At 32.8% G+C, this 18,599-nt stretch overlaps 1 protein-coding gene across 12 annotated transcripts in view; it reads left to right on the plus strand.

Moving 5' to 3' along the window:
• Window positions 1–18,599, plus strand: part of POT1 (protection of telomeres 1) — an 80,240-nt gene that overhangs the window by 11,846 nt on the left and 49,795 nt on the right. For all 12 annotated transcript variants that reach the window (XM_072764130.1, XM_026010764.2, XM_026010773.2 and 9 more), the window contains 4 exons: window positions 2,100–2,191; window positions 13,084–13,197; window positions 13,985–14,032; window positions 16,122–16,236. In XM_072764130.1, coding sequence (XP_072620231.1) covers window positions 14,024–14,032; window positions 16,122–16,236 — 124 coding nt within the window. In that variant the 5' untranslated portion in view covers window positions 2,100–2,191; window positions 13,084–13,197; window positions 13,985–14,023. The remainder of the gene's footprint in view (window positions 1–2,099; window positions 2,192–13,083; window positions 13,198–13,984; window positions 14,033–16,121; window positions 16,237–18,599) is intronic.

Genomic DNA, 18,599 nt, shown 5'->3' on the forward strand with positions numbered 1-18,599 from the left:
TTTCATCTTAGTTGTCAAATATATTGGCAAAAAGTTACTCATAATATATCTTTGATATACTTTTAATGTTGGTAGGATCTATAGGGATGTCCTGTTTCATTGATTTAATAATTTGTGGCTGTTCTCTGCCTCATTTCTCCTGATCATTCTGGCTAGATATTTATTTTATTGATCTTTAAAATCAGCTTTTCTTTTCATTGATTCTTCTCTATTTTTCAGTTTTCTGTAACATTTTTATTAATATGTTGTTATTTGATGTATATTTGGTGTACTATTCTAATATATATTCTTATAACATATTATTTTATAACTTCTAATATTATATTTTCCAACTCTGAAAGTTCATTTTGAGATTTTTTTAGTATCTTCCATTTCTTCTCATTGTGTTCATTCCTGGTAATTTTTTTACTGGATACCAAACATTTATAATTTATATTAGCAAGTGTTGGATTTATTTATTATCCATTCTTTAAATATTATTTGTCTTTATTTGGGGATACATTTAATTTTCTTGGAATCAGTTTGACGAGTGTTGTTGGGATGGGTATAGAACTGCCTTTATTTTCAGGCTAGTTTGGCCTTCTCACTGAGGAAATACCTTTCTGACACTTGTACTCTTGAGGCTTGTGTGTGAGGATTCCATTCTGTCTGGTTGGAACCAGAACAATTCCTAGCCCTGTGTGCGTTTCAGAATTGTTTTGCCTATTCCTTTCAAGTGGTTCTTCATCTTCATGAGGTACTTGACTTCCGCGCACTTGGAGATCACCATTCAGCCAAAGACCTGAAGGCACCCATCTTCAGATCACCAGAGCACTCCCTGTGCTACTGTCCTCCTTTTGGCACTCTGCCCTGCAAATTCTAGCCACCTTGGTATCCTCATATCTGAACTCTTCTGAATTCAGTGAAGGCTGCTGAGTTTTGTTTGGATTTTAGCTCCATTTTTTGCTGCCTAGAAGGTCTCCAGGAAGTAAGCTAGGGGTATTGCCTTGTTTTCCTTCTCAAAGAGATCACTTTCCTGCACTTCCTGTGGTCTGATATCTGAAAACTGTTGTTTCATTTATTTTTTCTTAGTTTTCTAGTCATTTTAAGACTGGAGAATAAACCTAGTCTGTAATAGTCCATCACGGCCAGACATAGATTTCTGATAGATCATTTAAGAAATTAACAGTATGTTATATTTTGATTAGAAACTACTATGTTTTTGATTTGAGAAACATTAATGTTTCATTTTATGTATATACTTGTTTTGGGTAGTTGAAGAGATAAATGAAAGGAGGCATTTAGCAGTTATGTGGTAGTTGTTTCACTGCTGAGTACCACCTGACCTGACAGTAGCAGATTCAAGAGTTCTAAGTCATACAAAAAAGACTGTCAGTTTGGGAAAGATCTTTCATATACTCTATAGATGCATAAAAATCTGATATAATGGCAGTTTCTTGGAGTAGTTGAATATTTGAAAGCTGATACGATTGAGGCTTTCTTCAGATGATATAATTCTTAGCATTTGGCCCTGCTGGATTGGTTATAGTAGGTGACCTCTAGAGAGTGAAGATTGTGGACATTCTTTTTTCCCCCTCCAATTAAATTTCATTTTCAAAATCATAGGCAGTTTGGTCTTTACACACACTCTATTCTTTTACTCTTCAATTTGTGCATGTTGGAGCAGAAAAATCCCATTACATACATTAAAACAATGTATGGATGCTGTAAATTACTAGAAGTTCAGTAATGGTGAACTACTTTGGGAGTGATATATAGTATAAAAATTCAATAATTATGCAACTTCTTTTGATTATAAACACGGAAAATAAATAGACATGGTTATTTTGTGCTGTTAATGTGATATTTATAGAAATTTATACAATATATTCTAGTTGAAGCTTGTTAAAATTTTGGTTTTAGTACCTAATAGATAATTGCATTATCTTTGCAATACTTAAGACATTAAACTAAAAGTGAACTATAATAAAAATTTTAATTATTCTTCATAATTACATTTTGAAGTAACTAGTTTTTAGAATGTAGTTGTCATCAATGCTTTTGTGTGTCTTAAACTGAATCTAATTAGTGTTTTTCTGTATGTGTGTTTTTTCTCCTAGAACAAGAAAATTCAAATTCAGACACCAACACCGTCAATGTACTATTCTTTGGAAAATTAGCAAAGGACTGTGCAAAAGTTTTTTATGAAGGGGTAAATTATTTTCATGTTACTTTGTTTTAGGAGTATATTTAAAATTATAGATGCTATATTCATCCTATAGATATTTTTTTGTTTGGTTTGTTTGCTTTTTGTTTTTTTGGTTTTTTTACAGATTCATTATATATTTGCAGCTATGTAAAAAGGATACTTAAGCTACAGGTTTAAAATTGCAACATTCCTAAGAGGTTGTAAAACTTATCACTGACATAGAAAGGGACAATTTTTCCGCTCACATCATTTTAATGCTTAGTATTTAACAGAAAGTCTTAAAGGTATGTATATTTTCTCCTCACTTAATTAAAATAATTCTTACTAAAAATAATACAGGCTATAACTATTTTTGTATTATTTTCTGATAATTGTTTCAAAATGCATGCCTGTTAAATCCAACGAAATACTACCAAAATGAACCCAATAGCATATTAAAAGGAGCAGACACTATGACCAAGTGAGATTTATCGGAGTTTGGGATAGTTTGGTTCAGCATTAAAAAAAAAAAAAATCAATCCTTGTTATATATCTCATTAATAGAAAAAGGAAAAAAGAAAAAAAAGGTGGCCCTCTTAATTGATACACAAAAGGCACTTGATAAAATCCTATACTCTTGTAATCAAAACACTCGAGAAACTAGGAATAGAAGAGAACTTGCTCAATGCAATATAGGGCAATTATGGGAAACCCACAGGTAACATCAGACTCAGTGGTGAAAGACTGAAAGCTTCTCCTCGAGATTAGGAGCAAGACAAAGATGCTTACTTTACCACTGCTTTTCAACATTCTACTGAGAGTTCTAACCAGCGTAGTTAAATAAGAAAATGAAATAAAAAATGCCTAATTATAAAGGAGAATGACTGTCTCTATCCTCAGATGACATGATTCTGTATCTGAAAATCCCAAAAATCAAGAAAGCTACTAGAATTAATAAATGAATTCAGCAACATGCAGCATACAAAATGGACACATAAAAATCTGTTGTTACTATAAAACCCACAACGAGTGATCTGGAAAGGAAACTGAAAACAGTTTTTAATATGTGTTAGCATCTGAAGGAATAATAATCCTATGAATATATGTAACCAATGAGGTAAAAGATTTCTACACTGAAAGTTAAAAGAATAATTAATTAAGACCTAAATAAATGGAAAGGCATCCATGTTCTTGGGAAGTAAGACAGTATTGTTAAGCTATCAATATCAACCAAAGTGATCTATAGATTCAGTGCAATGCCTGTCAAACTTCTAACAATTTTTAGAAATGGAATGGTTGACCCTCAAATTCACATAAGAGTTTCAAGGGGCCCTGAACAATCTAGGAAAACAATCTAGGAAAAAAATAACAGTCAGAGGACTCACACTTTATGATTTCAAAACTGACCACAAAGATACTGTAATCAGTGGTGTGGAACTGTTCTGTTACAAGGATAGACATGAATACCAACAGAATAGAATTAAGGGTCAAGAAATAAACCCATTTATCTATGGGCAATTGATTTTTGACAAAGGTGCCACGTCCACTTAGTGTAAAATGATACAGCCACTGTGGAAAACAGTTTGGCATTTCTTTATAGAATCGTGGTAATGACCCAGCAACCCACCACTAGGTATATAGACAAAATAATTGGAAACAAGCACTTAAACAGATATTATTATACCAGTGTTCATTGCAGCATTATAGTAGTTCCCCTTTTTATTTATTTTTTATTTTTTTTTATTTTTATTTTTTTTTAGTTCCCCTTTTTATATGTGGGAACAGGTTCCAGGACCCCCACTGGAATCCTGAAAACATAGATAGTACTGAACCCTATATACACTGTTTTTTCCTCTACATATGTGCTTATAATAAGATATAATTTATGAATTGGGCACAGTAGGAGATTGACAACAATCATTAGAACATTTATAGCAATATACTGTAATTAATATGAATGCATTTTCTCTTTGAAAATGCTGTATAGCACTCTTCTTTTGATGATGTGAAATGATAAAATGCATACATGATGAGATAAAGTGAGGTGAATGGCTTAGGCACTGTGATGTAGAGTTAGGCTACTATTGACCCTCTGACAGTACATCAGGAGGATCATCTGCTTCTGGCCCACAGTTGACAGTGGAGAACTGAAACTGGAAAGCAAAGCCATGAATGAGGGGGGACTACTTCATTTATAACAGTCAAAAGGTGGCAACAACCCAAGTATCCGTTAGCAGATGAATGGATAAAGAATGTGATAAGCTCCTATAATGGAATATTCTTCAGCCATAAAAAAGGAATGAAGTTCTGATACATGCTATATCATGGATGAACCATGAAAACGTCATACTAAGTGAAAGTAGCCAAACACAAAAGGACAACTATTGTATGATTCCACCTCTGTGAATATGTGGAACAGACAAATTCATGGAGACCAAAAGTAGATTAGAGGTTACCAAGGGCTGGAGTTGGTGGGAGGAAATAGGGAGTTTTTGATTAATGGTTAAGGAATTTCTACTTGGGGTAAAGAAAAGATTGCGACAATAGTAGTGATGGTTGCACATACTGTGATTGTAATTAATACCACTGAGTTATGTACTTAAAAATGGTTAAAATGGCATGTTTTACATGTTTTCAATGTAACATTTAGGCATTAGAGGTATGTAGTAGAACATGAGTCCTTCAAAGTTCTTGTCCTTATACAGTATACTTTCTGTTGGAGAAAGATAGTAAACAGATAAACATGTAATTTTTCAAGTGGCAGACAATGCTGTGGAGAAAAAGTAGTGGAAGAGAGAGATATGAAGGAAGGACTCTGATAAGGTGCCATTTGAGCAGAAACTTGAAAGAAGTAAAGTGATCCTTAGGTATGTGAAGTAAAAGTGTTCTAGAACACGAATTTGCAAGTACAAAGCCTCTGAAGTATGAGTGCATGCTCCAGACACAGCTGGGGGTCAGTGTCTAAATCCCAGCAGATGTAACTGGGACAAAATGCCTGACTCTGTTCAGCCTTTTTAAAATTTTAATCTTTAAAGATTAAAAGATTCTTTAAAAATTTTTTAATGATTAAAAAATTAAACTTTAGATTAAAATCAATAAAAATTAATTTTAAAAATCTTTTTAAAAAGTGTAAGATAGGAGTAGTAATACCTCCTTTTCTGGATTGTTGTCAGGATTAACGATAAATGTACTTACTCCTGGTACTACATGGGAACTCAGTATCTGGCAACTGTTGTTATTGTTAGGATTCTTTTTAATCTTACTGTAATTAGATGCAACCCCAATCAGAAAAAGCAGGGTAGAGAAAGGGCAACTGGGTTTGAGCCCAGGAGTGTGGCTTCCAGTTAATTACTGGATTTTGAGTAACCATTGATAATCTCCAGATGCAAATTTAATCAGATATAAAGTAAGAATGTTGGATTAGCTGAGAATTATGAATAATTCTGGCATACAGTGGTTTCAGAAACTGATCATTTATAAATAATTCAGTGGACTTGAGAAATGATACTATTTTTATAAAACCTGTCTTGTGGAGTCTAGAATAAAGATTTATTTCATGGAAACTGTCAGAACATCTACCTTTTTTTCCTTCTAACAAGCATTTTGGGAATAGAGTGCCAAACTCAAGTTTTGTTTTTTTTTTTTTTTTTTTTTTTTTTTTTGCTAAAGCTTCTGTGAAGAAGCAGTAAACCAGTTAATTTTTTCCTAATTTGTAATTTGAATAAAGGAAAGGAGAATTAGTATAGTGATTTTTCCTTTCTGTGAAAAGTTTATTAAATCTTGATATATTTTAAAATCTTACTTTAGGATTTAAGGAAATAAGGTGTTTGCTCTGTGATTCATTTCCTAAAACTCCTATAACATTTCATCAGACTTTCTCTCAAAATGATAACTAGAGGAATTTTAGGTACTAATTTTTAAATTAGAGATATGTAGTTCTAATCTAGTTGGTATGGCTCAGCAAAGTTCCAGAAGCAAATAGACTAAAAAAATAGGTGTAACCTGATGGTCTGCTTTAGGCCACTCAGGTAGGGTAGGAATCGGTAGCTCTAGGTGTATCCTAGGGTGCAGGGATCTCCAGTGAACCCCAGCAGTGTACAGATCATCAGAAGAGATTCTTGAATCAATTAAATGTGTATGTAAATGTATATTTTTTCATCTCTGAGAAGGCCATTTGTAATTCTTGTCTCATTCTCAGAAAGATCTGTGAACCCATGATCATTAAGAACTACTTTTTAAGAGCCAGATTTTATATAGTTCTATTATGGTATATAGTTGAGGTGTTATATAGAAATAATAATGACTTGATATTAGAAATTAGTATCTTCTAAAAATCTTGTATTATTTTTAGTGAGAAGTCCTGTAACAAACCTTAGCTTTACAGTGGCTATCTTCATAAAATTACAAATGACCATCACTGTGGAGGGTTCCTAAAGGCTCAAATGATAAATGTGTAGAAGCATTACATAATCTGTAAAATTCCCTACAAATATACTATTCTAAGTATTGTTATAGAACTTGTAGTAAGTGGATATACTACTCTATCTCCACAGCTGTATTCTTTTCCTGCCTCAGGAAGATAGTGTGGACTTAGATTAGATCTTGTAAATAATTTGGTTTAGATCTTCTTCTTTTTCTTTCTTTCTTTCTTTCTTTCTTTCTTTCTTTCTTTCTTTCTTTTCTTTCTTTTCTTTCTTTCTTTCTTTTCTTTCTTTCTTTTCTTTCTTTCATTTATGATAGTCACACAGAGAGAGAGAGAGAGGCAGAGACACAGGCAGAGGGAGAAGCAGGCTCCATGCACCGGGAGCCTGACGTGGGACTCCTCCCAGGTCTCCAGGATCGCGCCCTGGGCCAAAGGCAGGCGCCAAACCGCTGCGCCACCCAGGGATCCCAGAAGATCTTCTTGCTTGGTCTTGGTTTTAAAAAAAAAACATTCAAGTGGTATAGAAGGGTGTAACCAGAAAAGTGGAAGCTGCCCCTTTCCCTCAGAAGCCACACATAGCCTAGTCCCTTTATTGGATAAAATCACTGCTATATTTCTTTTCCTTGCATTTTTCCAGCTTTTATGTATGTGTGTGCATCTATATATACTTCCATATGTATGTATGTATCTATGTATGCATGTAGGTAAGCTCATATGCACATTTTCCATCATATGACAATACTACTCATGCTTTGTAAATTGCTTCATTTTACAGCATATTTTGCACATCTTAAGAAGGGTTTTATTTTTTTTAAAGATTTTATTTATTCATGAGAGATACAGAGAGAGAGAGAGAGAGGGAGAGAGGGAGGGAGGGAGGGAGGGAGGCAGAGACAGGCAGAGGGGAGAAGCAGGCTCCATGCAGGGAGCCTGATGTGAGACTCAATCCCGGGTCCCCAGGATCAGGCCCTGGGCTGAAGGCGGCACTAAACTGCTGAGCCACCCGGGCTGCCCAAGAAAAAGGTTTTAAAAATAAATACATGGTATTAAATATTAGTGATGTTTATATTCTAAATACATTTTTATCTTTTCCCTTTAAGATTCTTATATAAAATTCTTATTTGGAAACAAAATAAAAGGATTACAATACAGTGAATTACCAAAACATGTGCAGTGCATCTATAAAACATGCACAATATATGAGATATTAATATTTTACCTAACTGCCATATGAAAGGTGTTTTCTGCATTTGAAATATATTTTAAATAGGTATTCATTAAAACAGAATAGCACTACTCTGGCTAATTAGTACTTGTCAGGTAACAGAGAATGTTAATAATGGGAAGTCAAAGTTTTTCCTTTTTAAAAATATAATGGTAAAAGACTGAGGTCACAATTTACTTTAAAATCTTTCTGGGTTTAAAATCCATGAATGCTGATCATAGGGGAGGTCTAATTAGTCTATTTTTTTAGGGTTTATAGAAGTAAAGTTAATTATTGAAAATCAGAGGTAAAACTTTTTATATAAGAGAATGGATTTTCTTTTTTTAAAAAATATTTTATTATTTATTCGAGAGAGAGAGAGAGGCAGAGACACAGGCAGAGGGAGAAGCAGGCTCCACGCAGGGAGCCCAATGTGGGACTTGATCCCGGGTCTCCAGGATCACATCCTGGGCTGAAGGCGGTGCTAAACTGCTGGGCCACATGGGCTGCCCAAGAATGGATTTTCTAATCCAATTCTTAAATCTTTCTTATTTGTGACTGGCTTATTCCCTTAAGGTTAGCTCCACATTTGATTACAAAAAATAAATAAAATCCTAACATTAAAATGAATTTTAATAAAATTTTAATCCTTGCTTTGCTAGACTTGCAGGAATACACATGCTGTAATTGAACCTCTCTATGAGATACATTTTTCAGTTTTAGCTTTCCTTTAAAGGGAGATTTAACATTTACTATATGGACATACAATATGGGGAAAGACTTTTTCAAGGTTTTTGAAAGTTTAAAAAAGCATTTTATCACAAAACCATCAGAATTATAGATGTTTATTAATACATTGTTTTCCCTTCCTGTGAGATTTAGTTCGAGAGGTGATGTAGAATAATGCCTGTCTTGGAAGTTAGGAGATCTTTATTCTTGTCTTGATCTACAACTAGTTAGCTGAATGTGACCTTACACTGTTCATTTACCCTCTCTTGTCCTTATTTTCTTATGTGAAAAATGAAATTGTTTGATTACATGATCTCTGAAGTCCTGTTTTCAGTTTTGAAATGCTAAGATTCTATGAAGTAAGTTTTGTAGTACTTGTACAGTTTATTTAAGATTTAATGAAGGCATTATATATATATTGTATGATTCACATATTTGGTTATTTGTTTAGTTGTCCAAACACTTGTTGAATGTTTTTGGTCTTCTGTGTTGGATATCAGATACTTCTTAACTGAATAAGAGAGTGTGATGGACCTTGCCATCATTGGACAATGTTCAATGGAACAGAGGGTATTAAATGGCTGTTATTTAATTAATTATTATATCCATATGTGATATGACTAAGATTGAGTAGTAGAATGAGAAAAGTAGCAGAAAGAATGAGGATGGGTACTGGGACAGTGAATTAGTAAAAGAGAACAACATACACGAAGGCCCTGATTGAAGAACCTGGAATGCTAAAAAATTATAGAGAGGCAGGATTCCTGACAGTGTCACACAGTAGGTGGCTGGTGAGATGGTGGACATCAGATCGTATAGTGATTTCAAGATTTTAGATTTTATGCTAATATTACCTATAATACCTCTAGTTAAGTTCTTGATATTATAAGACCGAATAGATGTTAATATTCATAAAATACTTTTTTTATAATGGAAAAACATTTTCTATCAATCTCTACATTACCAATGACATCAGATTCCTGGCTTCTTCCTGTCCTCTTTCGCTCTTTAACAGTGTTTTAAAATATGATAACAAGACTTGCAAGACTTGTTTTAAAATATGATAACAAGACTTTAACATGCCTGTTAAAGTGAGGTGTTTCCCTTTTTGGATTATCAATTTTTTTCATGTTTTCTGAGTCCTTTTCCTGCTTACTAAAAGTGTAACAACTTGAGAATTGTGGATGCACTATCAATTAAAAATTAGCAAGTTAATACACTAATATTTGTAGTTTACATTTTTCTTAGTCACATATTGATTTTTTTCTTATTCCATCACTGATTGTATTCTATACTGTGAGATATTAGCATGTAAAAATCATATTTGTTAATATGCAAATAAGTTATCTGGTCTTTTTTTTTCTTTTTAGGTTTATTGTTAATTTTTAAGAACACTTTTTTGTTTTGTTTTAATATATTTTTTTTTATTCATGAGAGACACAGAGAAAGAGAGGCAGAGATACAGCCAGAGGGAGAAGCAGGCTCTATACAGGGAGCCCTACATGGGACTGGATCCTGGGTCTCCAGGATCACGCCCTGGGCTGAAGGCGGTGCTAAACCACTGAGCCACCTGGGCTGCCCAAGAACACTTGTTTATGTTAAAAAAGACCAATACGGTTTTCAGTGATATTTCTCTGAAACTGGTTTGCGGCAGAAATATTCCTGTTGGCTAAACCAAAAATTAAAGTGTTTAATGACAAAGTTTCATTTCTTCTAAAAAACACTGTGAAAGTGTAGGTTGGACACAAAAGGAAAATGACCCAATACTGATATCTGAGTATCCTGAGTTCAAAGATTTAAGATATACCAAATGTGTCAATTTTTTTTAGAACTTTCATACACAGATATTAATAAAGCCTTATCACTTTCAGTAATGTGGTGTTCTTCTCAGGCTGGTTTCCTAATACTTTTTTTCAGCAGATTGAGATAAATACCTGTTCTGTATATCAGAATGCAGTCTTAGCACTGAATTGTGTCATTCCTGTTCTTATTTGAATGGCTTCAGTATGCTCTGTTCAGAAGCTTAGAACTTAGAACAATGCATATTAAATCACATTTTCAACTCAGTCTAATGAGTGTTTATACAGACTAATACTGCTTATTAAATGTTTATCTTATCCTCTGTGCATTTGAATTAATTTAAAAACTATTATGATTTGTAAATTCATGGGAACTAGATTCTAAGAGCCATTCATTTTTCCCCTCTCCTGTTTAGAGATGTATTTTATTTTCCAGTATTAATTTATTCTACATATTTGTTGAGCACTGACTATGAACAGAGGCCCCTTCCAGTCACTTGTATGTGGTATAAAGATAGATAAGACATTTTTGGTCCTAGGGATCTTACAGACTTTCAAGAGCATTAAAAACATTAAGAAGCATTTTTCACACAAGGGAAAAATATTAAAATACTACAAAGAAGAGTTCAGAGGAAGGAAGAATTATTTTTTCTCAGAGAGAGCAATCTAAATAGACCTCATAAGAAAGAAGCATTTACAGTCCAGGTTTTAAGATAGATTGGATCAGATATATGCAAAAGAGAAAAATGATACTGTTAGCAGGGGCTCAGAATAAACAAAAAATGTATGTGGAAAAGCACTAGGCATATAAGAGAATCTGATCTGTAAAGTATTGAATAGATGTATATGGTAGTAAAACAGGCCAGGTTGATTGGGATGGAATCACTGAGAGCCTTTAATGCAATTTATAGATGTGTATTCAAATATAAGTTCAGGTTTATAAATATAATAAACACAATAGTTTTCTTAAATATATTTGGTATTTCTATATTGTTGAATTTGTGTTGGAGAAAAAGTTTTACTGTAACCTTCTACTGAATTGTATTGCTAGTGTTATGTTAGAATCAGACTTTTGAAAATTTTTTTTCTTATGAATGCTGATGTCCTGCTTTTAGTGATCTTGTCTATTTAAAATGTTTTCTCCATCATAAAATAAATACTTATTATTTAGATTATACAGAAAAATAGAAAAATGTTCATCTCTATGACTAACCACCTGTATTTTGTGTATTTCTTTCCATATAATATTTAAGACATTTTTAAGTAAAATAGAAAATAACATGAGATAGGTTATTTTTTTGTGTGCTTTTAAGAGGATTTATAACTGATAAACCATTGACTACCTTACTTCTGTTTATCTTCCTGTGTTAATTTGATTAAACAACTTTAAATCTTTGACTAAAATCTCAAGTTTTCATTTAAATCAGAATTTTTAGTCTGAGGTAAGTTGAAAGCATTGTGTATTTTTCAGTTTATAAGAGTAATTTATTCCAGAGGCGATCTTACTGTTTATTTTATTCCCCCTTAAAACTGCCTAAAAACATGGTAAAAACATAGAGAATATTCAGTGAGAAGGAATATTGTCTCCCGTTTATCTTTGAAGAGTTGTGGTTATTTAGCATTATCAGCACAGACACAATTATGTTTGCAGTCTCCCATAAAGAAAGAAAAAAAAATGCAGAAATTTGCAGAGCTAAAATTTCTGGATAGGGCTAGAGATTTTAGAAAGGCGATGTAAGATCCATATTTTGTTCACAGTTTGTTAGCAAAAGGCCCACTTTGTGCCAAACCTTATAAATACAGAGCAGAATAAGACATGACCCCTGTTGTTAAGGTGTTTACAGTCTTTTTTAATGGATCTAAACAGAGAATTCCAGGCATTGACACCAGACCCTTCCTTCCTTGTATGTGCAAAGCAGAAGTCAATAATGCAGAAGACTTCCATTTGATAGGAAGTAAGATTATTGAAGGAAGCTGCCTTAAAGCCCAGGAATTTTTATGCATCTTAAGATTTTGGTGTTAAAATTAGAAGAATAGGGTAATAATTTCATATATGTTATATATATATATATATATATATATCACATGTTATGTATGTAGAGTGCCGCAAGACAAGATTTTCTGAATGCATATGATCCAGTATTTGGAGAATGAGATTTAACGAAAGAATGAGAGAAGCAGGAATAAATGGGGACTGGCTTCTTATTATTATAAACCTAAGTAGAAAGACAGTTTTTTTCTTATTAGTATGTAAATGGAAATTTCTTATTTATGTCTCATAGCCTGGATTTATATGCACATATATTAGCTTTGTGACAATATGGAGTTTTTATACTAATGACATGTCTTTCTCACTGTAGTCTGTCAACTGTGACATTTAGTTTCATTTAAATTTCATTCTTAATACTGTTGAATCATCTGTTATGTCTCCATTGTTTATTTCTGCAAACCTATTCATATAAATGGAGATAAACATTGATTTTTGAACTCCAACTAAATAAATAAAATTTTTTGAGTGATTTAATGTTTTCCTGGTTCATGACATGACACATTATACCTGTCTAGGACTACATTGTTGATACCTTTTAGAGGAAGGAGGAGTCTCAATCTTATGTTCAGGAAGCATTAAACAAATTTAGGGTAACCAGTTTTCCATTTTGTAGAATTACCCCTGTTTTTAAATAATAATAAAAATAAGAATTTATATGATATTCAGAATTACAAATATTTTGATGATTTAAAACCACTTTTTCCTATGTAGGACACCATTGCAGTGGCTGGATTTGCTGTCTTGTCAGCATCTTCATCTACAAGCAGAGATGGTAAACACTGTTTATTTTTGAAAGCATTTGAAGACTTCAAATCAACTGTTTATGTAAGTATGTAACTTTTAGTCCAATCATATGGTTTTAATGAGTTAAGGGGATGGAATAGGAGTAGTATTTCTGTAAAGCTGCAGATAAACTAGTCTGACTGAATTATTTTAATTAAATATTTTAAGTTTAAAACATAATTCTTTTTTTGGCTTTATGTTTAGAATGACTCCAGGTAAAAAAGATCCCTCACAGATAATTATTTACTAACAGAATTTTTAAAAGATCCCTTAAAGATAATTATTAATGGAATTTTTAGACCTGATCTTATTCTTTGCACTTAAACCAGCAGTCTCTTTTGATGGTCTACTTGATTTCACTTTAAATTGATTAAGTGCCCATTATTACATAAAATTGATTTCCTTCTATTTTATTCTTTATAAAGATGTTCATTCTCTGCCTCTGTCTTAACCACTTCCCCCACAGCCCCTGTGTGTGTGTGTCTGTGTGTGTGCACATGCGCACATGTGGAGACTACTTGTTTGGTCTAGGCTGTCAGACAAGTAAAGTTGGGCTAAGCCATGTGTTTCTAAGACCACTTTCTGCCTGTTTTTCTGTGGTATCTGAAAGGGCATTATATGTGGTGGGGATGGTCCTGTGATATTAAATTTATGGGTTAGACTAAAATTTAACTTAGACAACTTTAAACATGTCAGTCTTAATTTGTAAGCCATACTTCTATGCCATTCTCTTGAATTTGAATATTCAAATTGTTTAGGTGCAATTAAAGGTCTGTAATCACAGTGGAGGTTGTTTATATACAAGTTAATGCTCTTTATTTGTTTTCAGGTTTATGTTAAATCTGTAAGAGATTTTTCGGCAGAATCAATGTCTTTGGTAAGATGATACTCAATTTTAATTGGAAATATGCACACACGCACACACGTAAAGATACACACATGTATGTACATACATATATATTTGATCCATTTTATAGACTCATTTTAAAATACTATCAATACAATGGGAAAACAAAGTCTCTACCTTTTTTATATCTAAAAATGTTAAATTTGAGTCATATGTTTACCTAGTAATTAAAACCTGGTTGTTCTGTTGCCTGGAATATCTGCTGATATTTTGTATAAGTTATATATCAAGAAAATTAAAAGGGAAAAAAGTTTTAATTGTGTGAAGATACTGGGATTAGTACTATATTTAAACATCTAGCAGATACTTTTGTTTCTTCATCAGCTATATTTATAAACATTATCATGTGCCAGATTGTGATTTGACAAATTATTTGATCCTAAGAAGTTTATTTGTGATACATTTTTCATTTTTTAATCTTTTTTCAATATTTTTTAAGATTTTGTTATAGTGATAGGAAGGTTCCCATTTTTATAGGTGAGCTACATGTAACTGAGTGGAATTGGAAAAAGGTAATATATATGATGAAGTTTAATATAAAGTTTATCTTCTGCCTATATTCTTTTTTTTTTTTTTTAAGATTTTATTTATTTATTCCTGAGAGACACAGAAACAGAGACATAGAGGGCATTTGAGAGCAGGCTCTTCAAAGGGAGCGTGATGTGGGACTGGATCCCAGGCTCTAGGATCACACCCTGAGCCAAAGGCAGATGCTCAACCACTGAGCCACCCAGACATCCTCCTTCTGCCTATATTCTTAACCCTTTTGTTTCTAATGGACAGAGTCCAGGAACTTTGTTTTAGTTAACAGTGACTATGGGATATTGATTTTAAATTCTGAATAATACTGTATGGTAGTATAATTCATGTTTGTCTAGAGAAACTGTAACCAATAAAAGGATTGATAAACTTTTTAAAAGCATGAATTAGCCCCAGGTATTAGTTTTTCTCAAAATTTTCTTAGATTCTCAGCTTCAAATATTTGATACATCTATGAAGCTGTATTTAAGGAAGAAGTAAACAAAGCCTATGAAATTGGCAAAAATGTCTTTTCAGAGAGCCCAGGGGGTATTCTGAACTATTAGAATATAACGTAAATGCTGTGCACATATATACTGGGTTATTTACATGGAAAGTCAAATTAGAATCAAGAAGTTGTTTGTTGTTCATCTACATGGAATACCATAATAGTTAGTGTCATTGAACTGTGCTTTCCTGCCCCATTTACCTATACATTAGAGAGATAACTATAATATCTTGGATCTAGTTATTTTGTCAGTTGATCACACATCTTTCTTTTCTGTCCCATAATGCTGACCATTATTTTTCTTTCATCATTTATGAGCTACAACTTTTTATATCAAGGATTGATGAGATTTCTAAGCCCTACTTTTCTTGCATTTGAACTAAAGGATCAGACTCCTTGAAAAAGCCAATTAACTCATTTTGGTTTGATTTTTGAAATTTTAGCTCATAGTGTGGTAGGTAGTAACCTTATTTTCGATGTGGATGGGATGGATGGGTATTGGGGCCAGATGTCTAAACCCTTTTAAGGTCTATTTGACTAATATGAGACATGTCCTTATAAGTCACTTTCCCCTTTCTTTCCAAACTTATGTACAATAATTTCAGAAAACTTTTCTATTTTTACCATTTTTAGTGTCTTTATACCATTTATAATCAAAACCTGGCTTTTTAGGCCTAAGTAAAATCTTTATAGTAATATAGGAAAAAAAAAAAAAAGAAATATATACCACAAATTTTGAAGTGGTATTACTTAAGGTTAAAATCCAGAACCAAAATCTCTTAAATTGCATTTCTTAGAATTATATACAAATTATAGTATTTATAATCAAAATCCTTTCTCAGAAAAACTGGTTTGTATAGTAACCTTTATAGGTTGTGTATTTCCTTTTTTTTCAGGCTACAGCCTCTTTTGAGACACTTAACAGGGGAAAAAATGCAATTAGATTGATTATTAATTTAAAAATTTAATCATAACATTATTCTAAAATCTAAATACTAGGTATTGATATATTCGCTGGCTTCTCTTTCTTAGGTTCCAACAACACACTATATATATACACCCCTGAATCAACTTAAGGGTGGCACAGTCGTCAATGTCTATGGTGTTGTGAAGTTCTTTAAGCCTCCATATCTAAGCAAAGGAACTGGTAGGTATTAAAATTGGTAAAGATTTTAATGGGCTGGAACTGATTTATTGGTTTCAGAAACGTACTCCTTCAATACTGTAAATCTTAAAGGCTCAATTTTGATTAATTAATTAAATTTTTTAGAAACTTTGTTTTAGAAAGAGAGAGAGTGCATGCATGCATGCATGCATGGTTGCCTGTGAGTGGGGAGAGGAGGTTGCAGAGAGAGATTCCTCAAGTAGACTCCCTGCTGAGCACAGAGCACAAGGAAGGGCTCTATCCCAGGACCCAGAAATCATGACCTGAGCTGAAAGTCAGAGTTAGCCATGTAACTGACTGAGCCACCCAGATGCCCCTCAATTCTGATTTATAATTGTCAAACAATGCTGATGCATGTTTTTTGACCATTTTCATTTATAAAGTAAGTATGGTCTTTATATTCCAAAGACTAAATTAAGGAAGGGTTGCTAAACTGCAACATGACAGCCTGTGAAAATATGAAATAGGCTAGAAAAGGTTAATATATAGACAAATACAGAATAATACTATAACAGTGACCTATAAATCGCTTTTACTTCTGGTATAGAACTTTAAAATGACTAAAGTATAAAAAATATCTGAACACATGTTAATGAATACACAATATAAAGATACAAATTATAACAACATCAAGTGTGTATGAGGAGTAGGAGTATAGTTTTTGTATAATGTTTATCAGCGTAAAATAAGTTGTTATAACTTTACGTAAACTCCATGGTAGACCAAAGAAAATACAAATACCTACAGAATATATATGGAAGGAAATGAGAAAGGAATCAGAGTATGTCACTACATAAAGAAAATCGACAAAATATGAAGAACAAAACTGCTAAAAGACAGAAAACAGTTAACCAAGTGGCAGTAGTACTTTCCGATCAATAACGACTTCAAATGTAGAAAAATTAGGGATGCCTGCGTGGCTCAGCAGTTGAGCATCTGCCTTTGGCTAAGGGCGTGATCCCAGGGTCCTGGGATCAAGTTCCGCATTGGGCTCCCTGCAGGGAGCCTGCTTCTCCCTCTGCCTGTGTTTCTGCCTCTCTCTGTCTCTCATGAATAAATAAATAAAATCTTTAAAAAAAAAAAGAAAGAAAAAATTAAACCTCAGTCAAAAGGCATAGTACTTTGGCTTTTTTAAAGGTAATTAATATATAACATACTAATTCTATATAATAATGCCAGCTTTTAAACAGACTGATGTGGAAAAGAATCAGAACACAGGAATTTCAGTTTTCTGATAGTAAATAATCCATATAACTTTACTTTGGTTTAATTCAGTTCAACTAAATTTAATAGTTACTAATCTATTTAATCTGACCTGAAACAAGGTTTGTAAAAGGCACCATTATGTATGTATCATCGGGAAAAGCTCTGCCAATTAAGTTATGCTTCACTGTAAATTTTAAGATGTAGCCATGTTTTAGATATGTTAACGCAAAACAGTGTTGTTGGTGAAATACTGTCTTTATCTGTTACATGCCAGCTGCTGTGGTTCCTGCTAGAAACACAACTCAATGTTCTCATTGAGTTCATATTTTAAAAAATATTTTATTAAATTATACATATGCAAATTTTGTTATTGAGTGAACTTGAAATGTACTCTTCAGTGCGGGATGAGAAGAACATCTTATTTTCATGTGGTCAGAGGATTTTGTTAATGCAGAATATAAAGACTTACTCTATGAAAGTGACTGCATGAAAACTAAGAAATCCAGAGAAATTTGAAATAGGTGGTAACTAAGTCTGGAGGTTGCAGAGGGATGTTCTATTAAAATTTCTGTTTTAGCAGAAAGGGAATGTTAAACAGGTTGAAGCAGAGAAGTTATTGTTTAAGTATTTATTTCTCAAATGTTTTCATTTGACTTTACTTTCTTCCACAGTCTACATTCCCCACTCCATAATACTGTTCAAAATACACTTGAATATTTACCTTGGTGGTTTGTTTTCATCATCAGGTTTACTCCTCTCTGAATCTTAACATTCTGTGAATTTACTGTAAAGGTGTGATCACTAACTATATGATCCTCTTCCAGTTGCGAGTGTTACCTGGTAGCTCTAATTGGCTGCTGAATTTAGGAATAAACTACATTACTGCCAATTATGTCTGTCTGACTTGATAGAAGATAAAATTTAAAAACTTTTCACACTTGATATGTTGCTAATTCTTGTCACTGTAAGGTTTTACTAAATCAACAAATGTATTCAAAAATAACAAGTTAGTAATATAGAATAAATTGATAGCTGTTTTTTTTTTTTTTTAAGATTTATTTATTCACGAAAGAAAGAGAGAGAGAGGCAGAGACACAGGCAGAGGGAGAAGCAGGTTCCATGCAGGGAGCCTGATGTGG

This window comes from Vulpes vulpes, chromosome 7 (genome assembly GCF_048418805.1).
Source record: "Vulpes vulpes isolate BD-2025 chromosome 7, VulVul3, whole genome shotgun sequence".
Lineage (NCBI taxonomy): Eukaryota > Metazoa > Chordata > Mammalia > Carnivora > Canidae > Vulpes > Vulpes vulpes.